The following is an 8,376-nucleotide window of genomic DNA, read 5'->3' as shown; positions in this document are numbered from 1 at the left end:
TTATCTTTTTCGATTGCTGACTAGTATTCCATTTTGTATCTATACCACATCTTCTCAATCCAGTCATCTATTTTGGGGCATTTGGGTTGTTTCCAGGTTTTACCTATTGTAAATAGTGCTGCAATAAACATAGGGGTACAGGTGTTCTTTTGAATCAGTGTTTTTGTGTCCTTTGGGTAGACCCCTAGGAGTGGAATTGCTGTTAAACTTACATTTTAAACCCGCAACCCTGTTCCCCAGCAGCAGCCAAGGTGATGTTAATAGAGCTCCCAGTTTATAACACACAGCCAATTTCCCAACAGCTTGAAGTTTCTGCCCATGCATGTACATTATCCAGGTGGAAGAGGAGGTTTGGATTGCCAGCATTTCTCCTGCCAGCAGATTATGAAAAAAAAAAAAAAAAAAAGGAAAAGAAACAGCCAGAGGGCATGGGCCAGCTGACACATTTTTTTTTTAACTACATGTTATTATAATTGTGATGAAACAATACTTTCTTTGAAAATGGGTTCTTTCCTCACCTTGTAAGTGCTATAAGTTTGAATGACTTGTTTTTACCATAATTATTGTTGAACTATAGCTTAGCTTATGAATATGTATTTCAGGAATGCCCTGGGCTGGCTTTTATATTGAGACTCTGAAGCGAGTGCCCGTTGATAAGAACCTGTGGAAAACCAGTAAGGATTTGCAGGGTTTCTGTGAAGATTCTTGTAAGGAAAAGTGCACATTTACTTTAGGAGAAATACAGTTCATTTAGAAATTATTTGGAAGAGATGCAGTTCCATGATAGAGATAGGAGTTTCTCTGGCTGTCTTGGGAGGGCACCTGCTATTTGTGTTTGAGATGGTGCTCCTTGAAGAAAAACCATCTTATTCTATCAGAATGGCATTCAGTAGCTTAACTTTCTTGTCTGTACCTATTGTCCAAAATGTTGACTCTATAATTTAGGACATCTCATCCATGACTCTCACAGTTAGAAATGATGTAATTAATAAGGGTCTTTTTGGACTTACTTCTGGCCACCAAGTGTGAATATAGACTCCAGTTGGAGGCACAGGTGTGTTTGGGTCAAGGTTTAGATAATTTGATACGTTTGGCCTTATTGTTATTAAGTACCTTCTAAGATACCTCATGGATTATGCTGCTTAGATCATCCGGTCAGCTACAATTTCTGTAATGCTGAGCTGAACTTTCAGGTAATTTTGTACAATTGACTAGTCAGACATCAGAGTCCAAGAAGCTGCTGCATTTTGAGAAGGAAATACCAGCCAATACTGGGAGTACCACTATATGTGTGGTGTTACCCTTCTAATAAAAACACTTGGAAATAAAATCCTAGTTTGGGCATGGAAATAATACTGGGTTCACCCTAACAGGGGAAAATGGAAGGTTTCTTTCCCTTCCACTTTCATATATAGACATGGAAAATAGTAACCAAATACCCTTAAGTGTCTGAGTGGGAAATGTTACCAGTTCTTAGACCATTAGATCTTGAGATATGACTTGAAGCATAGTTAAAATAGGCAAAAATAATTGTTTGCCAAACATTTATTATTTTTTTAGACAGTCCAATCAATGATTACAACAAGTTTGTCTCTAAGGTTTTATCAATAGACATTAAGGGATTGTGGGTTGTCAAAGGGCCTCTAGGAATCTGCCCTTCTGTTCACAATTTTTTTCCTTTTCCTCCCCCAAAATACTCTCTATGATCTCTTATTGGCCCTAGAGCAAGATAGATGTTTGCAGGATGTTGAGCGGGTTTCCTGTCAGCTAAATTAACAAAGATTAACATTCTCAAACACTCCAAAGACTGGGGGAGGAGAACTGAGTACTATAGACTACAGAATTTTAAAAATTTTACAGATTATTTTAAAATTTGAGTGCCAGAGTTGTTTGAAAACTTTTTTTTCATGAAATTTTAAGTGCAAAAAAAGTAACTCCAATTCTAAGCCTTCACGTGACACCTTATTCTTATCATATATTTCTTCATTATGAACTGATTTCACAGGGAATTTTTCTGTAGAAGTCACTCCCTCTACACTGTTCAAGGGTTGCTGTAAAAATTCAGTCACCTCACAGTCTCTGTCAAGCCACAAAAGAGGAGAGACTTTGTGGGACTACATTAAATATTAATGTAATTTAGGCCCAAGAAGAAATACCAACCTGAACATTAAAAATACCTGACCTCCCCACAGATGGACCAACCATTAAAAAAGTCCCAATTCTTCTGACTCTCAAATCCTCATGATTCTTATTAGTTTTGCCAGCAATAAATGAATGTGTTCCTCAAACAAAACTCTTTAAACAAATGATTTATTTTTAATGATTTATTTTTTTGAATGCACACCACATCCGCACCAAAGAGAAAAGACATCCTGCAGTAAAGAACTTCTTGAGGAAGAACAAAAGGCAGGAGTACAAAGTACATTAAATGGGTATAGTTTAAGAATCTGGAAAAAAAGGCATTCTAACATCAGAGTTTTCCCACAACCAGAAAACATTGAGTCATTTGATACCCAGTGTTTCTAAGTTTGCTTTGCAGGAGGCTTTGGCAGGGATTCTGGCAGCATCTCCTAAGGGCGGTATTGAGATCTCTGCTCTTGGATGTATTCATAGAGAGGGCTGGAGCGCACAGGCACACTGGCAAACTGACGCGTGCCGGGCTCCAGAAGCTGCCGACGGGCCTTGTCTTCCTGGGGCCGCGTCTCCCAAGCTTGACCACGGCTCTGCTGCAGGTTGCGCTCTCCGCGGCGCCTCTGCTCCTCCTCCTGCTCCTCTCCGAGCTGTTCCTCGCGAAATTTCCTCTCGCGTTCTTGCGCACGCCTTTTCTCCTCGCCAGCAAACTGCTCCTCCGCCCGGTATCTCTGCTCTCGCTCCTGCGGACGCCTCAGCCCGTCCTGCTGCTCTCGCTGCAGTTCACGGAACTTTCTGTCGCGCTCCTGGCGGCGCAGCAGTTGCTCCTCCCTTTCTTCACGGAGCTGTTCCTCTTCAGGGAACTTTCTGTCGCGCTCCTGGCGCAGCTGTTGCTCGCGCTCCTGGCGGCGCAGCTGCTGTTCCTCTTCGAGGAACTTTCTGTCGCGCTCCTGGCGCAGCTGCTCCTCCTCACGGAACTTTCTGTCGCGCTCCTGGCGCAGCTGCTCCTCCTCACGGAACTTTCTGTCACGCTCCTGGCGCAGCTGTTGCTCGCGCTCCTGGCGGCGCAGCCGCTGTTCCTCCCTTTCCTGGAGAAGTTGCTCCTCCTCGCGGAGCTGTTGCTCGCGCTCCTGGCGGCGCAGCTGCTGTTCCCCCCTTTCCTGGAGAAGTTGCTCCTCCTCGCGGAGCTGTTGCTCGCGCTCCTGGCGGCGCAGCTGCTGTTCCCCCCTTTCCTGGAGAAGTTGCTCCTCCTCGCGGAGCTGTTGCTCGCGCTCCTGGCGGCGCAGCTGCTGTTCCCCCCTTTCCTGGAGAAGTTGCTCCTCCTCGCGGAGCTGTTGCTCGCGCTCCTGGCGGCGCAGCTGCGGCTCCTCTTCGAGAAACTTTCGGTCGCGCACCTGGCGGCGTCTTGTCTCCTCTCTTTCTTCTCTCAGGAGCTGCTCTTCCTCTCGGAACTTGCCGTCCCGCCGTTCGGCCTCCCTCCGCAGCTCTCGCTCCAGCAGGTCTTCGGCTGGGGCCTGCTTGTCGCGGCGCTGCCAGCCCCTCTCGCGCGCTCTCTCCTCTTGCGCATCCTGCAGGAAGCGTCTCTCCCGCTCCTGCAAATCTTCCTCTTGCCGGATCTTTTCTTCATTGTCTCTGCGTCTGGAGTAGATCCTGTTCCTACGAGCATCATTTTCTTTTTCTGGTTGCCACTGCCATTTCAGATCGCGGCTCTGATCCGCCTCCCTAAGCTGCCGCTTCCTGTCCTGGCGCCGCAGCTCCTCCTCCTCCAGGTACCGCCTGTCGCGCTGCTGGCGCCTCCTTTCTCTCTCCAGCTGCTCCTCCTCCTGCAGCAGCTCCTCGTCCCGATATTGCCTCTCCCGCTCCGGGCGTCCTCTCTGCAGGTGCTCTTCCTCCTGCAGCTCCTCCTCCAGGTACTGCCTGTCGCGCTGCTGGCGCCTCTTCTCCCTCCGCAGCTGCTCCTCCTCCTGCAGCTGCTCCTCTTCCCGATACTGTCTTTCCCGCTCCTGGCGCCTCCTCTTCTCGCGCTGCTCTCTCTGCAGCCACTCTTCCTCCTGCTGCAGCTGTTCTTCCTCCCGATACTGCCTGTCGCGCTGCTGGCGCCTCTTCTCCCGCTGCAGGAGCTCCTCCTCGCGCTGCAGCTGCTCCTCCTCCCGCAGCTGCTCCCGTTCGGCCGGCTTGGCATACAGCGCGTGGCGGCGTCTCTGGCTTTCCTCCTCCAGCTGCCACCTCCACGCCTGGCCGCGGCGCTGCTCCTCCTGGCGTCGCCTCCTCTCGCGCGCCTCTTGGAGGCTCTCCTCCAGGAGCTGCTCCTCCTCCTCGCGGAGCTGCCGCGCCCGCTCCCTGCCGCGGCGCAGCTCCTCTTCCTCCTCCTCGAGGGGCAGCGGCTCCTGCTCCCTGCGCTCCTCGGCTCTCAGCTGCCTCTCCCGCTGCTGCCGCCACGCGGGCCTGGCCGACAGCCGCTGGCTGCGCCTCTTGCTTTCTTCCTCCGCCTGCCACTGCCACTGGAAGTCGCGGCGCGGCTCTTCCCCCTGCTCCCGCAGGCGCTCGCGCTCCTCCTGGCGCAGTTGCTGCTCGCGCTCCTGGCGGCGCCTCAGCTCCTCCTGCTCCTGGCGGCGCCTCAGCTCCTCCTGCTCCTGGCGGCGCCTCAGCTCCTCCTGCCTGCGGGGCCGGGAGTAGACTTTGCTCTGACGCGCCTCGACTTCGCTTTCTAGCTGCCACTGCCATCTCGGGGGTCGACTCTCGCCCAGCTCGCGGGCTCGTTCCTGCACCCCCTTCTCAGCCAGCTGCAGCTCGCGCCTCTCCTCCAGTCCGCGCCTCCGTCCCTGCTCGCGCCTCTCCTCCTCCTGGCGCCTCAGCTCCTGCTCGCGCCTCTCCTCTGCCTCCTGGCGCCTCAGCTCCTGCTCGCGCCTCTCCTCTGCCTCCTGGCGCCTCAGCTCCTGCTCGCGCCTCTCCTCTGCCTCCTGGCGCCTCAGCTTCTGCTCGCGCCTCTCCTCTGCCTCCTGGCGCCTCAGCTTCTGCTCGCGCCTCTCTTCCTCCAGGCGCCTCAGCTCCTGCTCGCGCCTCTCCTCTTCCTCCTGGCGCCTCAGCTCCTGCTCGCGCCTCTCTTCCTCCAGGCGCCTCAGCTCCTGCTCGCGCCTCTCCTCTTCCTCTTGGCGCCTCCGCTGCGGCTCGCGCCTCTCCTCCAAGCGCCTCAGCTCCTGCTCGCGCCTCTCCTCCTCCAGGCGCCTCAGCTCCTGCTCGCGCCTCTCCTCTTTCTCTTGGTGCCTCCGCTGCGGCTCGCGCCTCTCCTCCTCCAGGCGCCTCAGCTGCTTTTCGCGTCTCTCCTCCTCCAGGCGCCTCAGCTCCTGCTCGCGCCTCTCCGCCTGCTCCAAACGCACCTCCTGCTCGCGCCTCCGCTCCTGCTGCCGCCTCTCCTCCTCCAGGCGCCTCAGCTGCTCACGCCTCTCTTCCTGCTCCAAGCGCGTCTCCCGCTCGCGCCCCCGCGACTGCTGGCGACTCTCTTCCTGCTCCAGGCGCGCCTCCTGCTCGCGCCTCTCTTCCTCCTGGCGTCTCAGCTGCTCTTCACGCCTCTCCTCCTGCTCCAAGCGCACCTCTTGCTCCAAGCGCGTCTCCTGCTCGCGCCTTCGCAGCTGCTCGCGCCTCTCTTCCTGCTCCAGGCGCGCCTCCTGCTCGCGCCTCTCCTCTTGCCTTCTCAGCTGCTGCTCAAGCCTCTCCTCCTGCTCCAAGCGCGTCTCCTGCTCAGCGCGCCTTCGCTGCTGCTCGCGCCGCTCTTCCTGCTCCACGCGCGCCTCCTGCTCGCGCCTCTCCTCCTGCCGTCTCAGTTGCTCACGCCTCTCCTCCTGCTCCAAGCGCACCTCTTGCTCCAAGCGCGTCTCCTGCTCGCGCCTTCGCTGCTGCTCGCGCCTCTCTTCCTGCTCCAGGCGCACCTCCTGCTCGCGCCTCTCTTCCTCCTGGCGTCTTAGCTGCTGCTCGCGCCTCTCTTCCTGCTCCAGGCGCACCTCCTGCTCGCGCCTTCGCTGCTGCTCGCGCCTCTCTTCCTGCTCCAGGCGTGCCTTCTGCTCGCGCCTCTCTTCTTCCTGGCGTCTCAGCTGCTGCTCACGCCTCTCCTCCTGCTCCAAGCGCGTCTCCTGCTCCAAGCGCGCCTCCTGCTCTTTGCGCCTCTCCTCCTGTTCCCAGCGCGGCTCTTCCTCGCGCCTCAGCTGCTGCTGGCGCCTCTCTTCAATCTCCAAGCGCTCCTCCTGCTCGCGCCTCGCCTCCTGCTCCAAGCGCCTCGCCTCCTGCTCGCGCCTCCGCTCCCTCTCCAAGCGCGGCTCCTCTTGCGCGCGCTTCTGCCTCCGCAGCTCATGCTCTTCCTCCAGGCGTTCTCTTTGCCACTGGGACTCCTCTTCGCCGCGCTCGCCCTTCAGCTCCTGCCGCTCGCGCCTCTGCAACCGCTGTTCCTCCTGGCGCTCGAGCCTTTGCTCTTGGTCGGGAGACTCTGGCGCGGATCCCTTACGCCTCTGTAGCTGTTCTTCCTCCTCAAGGCGCTCCTCGCGTTCTCGCCTTTGCCACCGCTGCTTCTCGTCGCCGCGCTGCCTGTCGAGGCGCTCACGTCTCTCTTGCTGTTCCCTCTGCTGCTCTTCCTTGGCGAGCTCCCTCTCGCGTTCTTGCCTCCTCTGCCTGCGGTCTTCTTCCAGTTGTCTGTCCCGGGCCTCGAACCTTCTTTGGGCGTCTTGTCTGCGATCTTGTAACGGGTCCCCCTTTCTCTCACTCTTGGTTCCCCTCTCATCTAGCCCCGAGGCCTGACTGAGAGCATAATAACAAGCTTGAGCCACTTTGAAAATGAACAGGAGGAATTCATTGAAATCGACAACTTGGTTGCAGTCGCGATCCAAAAGTTCCAGGATCAGATCTACTGTCTCCGGATCATGTGGTCTCTGAAAAAGGAGAAAACAAAAATTTTACAATGCGCTATTTATTTACAAGCAGTAAGCTTTCTCTCACACAATGTATAGTTATGATATGTTGACATTCAAAAGACATTAAGAGCAATTAGAAAACACCTAGTGTGTAGTCATGTCTCCGTGTCAAATGCGAACACCTCATTTTAAAGCATTCTTGGCAAATCTTGCCTCTACTAACTTAAGGCTGATCAAAAGTTATCTGCAGCTGGCTGAATAAGAATTTACACCCTCAAGAGAGAAATGTAATGGACATTTATGAAGATCTACAGCAGTCATATCTGTTTGAAATAGCTGGTATCCCTGAGTTGATTTTTATTCTGTGTTTGAAACCAGACAAAACATTTATGATAACACCATTTTAGTTAAGAACAGGCTGATTTGAATTATTGGAAATTGGAAGTAAATTTACATCCCTTCCAAATCTCATTTGATTGGACATCTTTGGTGATAACTTCCCAGGAACATATTGTTCACAATGACTTTGCATCAACTACATGAAATACCTGCCAGCAATTTCTTTAATACTGAAATTTCAATGCCAAGTCAGTACCTTCAGACTCAGGTATGAATGGGGCATGTGGTGTGGAGCTGTCATATGTAAAATGAATCTAAAGCCACCATTCCTTGTTTTGGCCTCTTCTAAGAAGAATTTTCATACTTCTAAATCAATAGAGATTTCCTTGTCTTGTTATTGCTTACCCGAAGGACGTCTCCAAATTCCATTTCAAGGAGGTTCTTCAAGTCTTTCTTGCTTAGTGCTGCCCCATCACAATCATGTGAGGCATATTTATTGTAAGTTTCAGTGATATCAAGGATGCTTCTCAGAAGTGGAGACATTTTTTTTTCTTCCTTCAAGTTCAAGTAAACCTTGAACAATAAAATAAACAGTAAAATAGCATCAAGAATCATAATTCTGAGTCTGATCTTGGGAAGCTTCATTCCCTCTGTTTCGGGTAGACCTTTAAATAATCTACTTTACAACAGTAATCACTTTCAACCTTGGCTTTCAAAGCATTTTATCTTTGAATATTTTACTCAAAAAGAGGAAGAGAAATCCTGAGAAATTTCAAGCCAGGGAATCATCTTCAGGCCATCCTGTAGTCTTTTGATTGTCCACCTAGTCTGGAATATCCATCTCCTTTCTTTATCTCTCTTCTAGCTCCCCAGAATACTTCAGACCAGATAAAGAAGACAGGAGTGTAGAAATTTAAATTTGATGTGTTGCTACTCATAAGCATCTTCCTCTAAAGTTGAACAAAGAAGAGAAGTAAAAGCCAAAAGGTGAAGGAAGATTTGAGAAAAT

The 8,376-nt window shown here is 52.4% G+C and overlaps 1 protein-coding gene across 1 annotated transcript; it reads right to left on the bottom strand.

Moving 5' to 3' along the window:
• Positions 1-2,570: 2,570 nt before the first annotated feature.
• TCHH (trichohyalin) lies at positions 2,571-7,910 on the bottom strand. The gene is made up of 4 exons (XM_054691552.1): positions 7,773-7,910; positions 5,878-7,046; positions 4,961-5,817; positions 2,571-4,885 (listed from the first exon to the last, which is right to left on the bottom strand). Exons 1-4 carry the CDS (start codon positions 7,908-7,910, stop codon positions 2,571-2,573), a joined length of 4,479 nt encoding a protein of 1,492 aa, XP_054547527.1.
• Positions 7,911-8,376: the final 466 nt, after the last annotated feature.

This window comes from Talpa occidentalis, unplaced genomic scaffold (assembly GCF_014898055.3).
Source record: "Talpa occidentalis isolate TD23 unplaced genomic scaffold, MPIMG_talOcc4v2.1 talOcc4.9, whole genome shotgun sequence".
In the NCBI taxonomy this organism is placed as follows: domain Eukaryota; kingdom Metazoa; phylum Chordata; class Mammalia; order Eulipotyphla; family Talpidae; genus Talpa; species Talpa occidentalis.
The sequence above is the reverse complement of the archived record's forward strand: the minus strand, read 5'-3'. Positions and strand labels throughout refer to the sequence as shown.

Excerpts from the sequence above, each read along its gene's own strand:
- TCHH (XM_054691552.1), bottom strand. The coding sequence starts at position 7,910 with ATGTCTCCACTTCTGAGAAGCATCCTTGATATCACTGAAACTTACAAT. Across the intron at positions 7,047-7,772 it reads AATTTGGAGACGTCCTTCGG|AGACCACATGATCCGGAGAC; the intron begins GTAAGCAATAAC and ends CTCCTTTTTCAG. Across the intron at positions 5,818-5,877 it reads CGGCGCGAGCAGCAGCGAAG|GCAAGAGGAGAGGCGCGAGC; the intron begins GCGCGCTGAGCA and ends GCAGCTGAGAAG.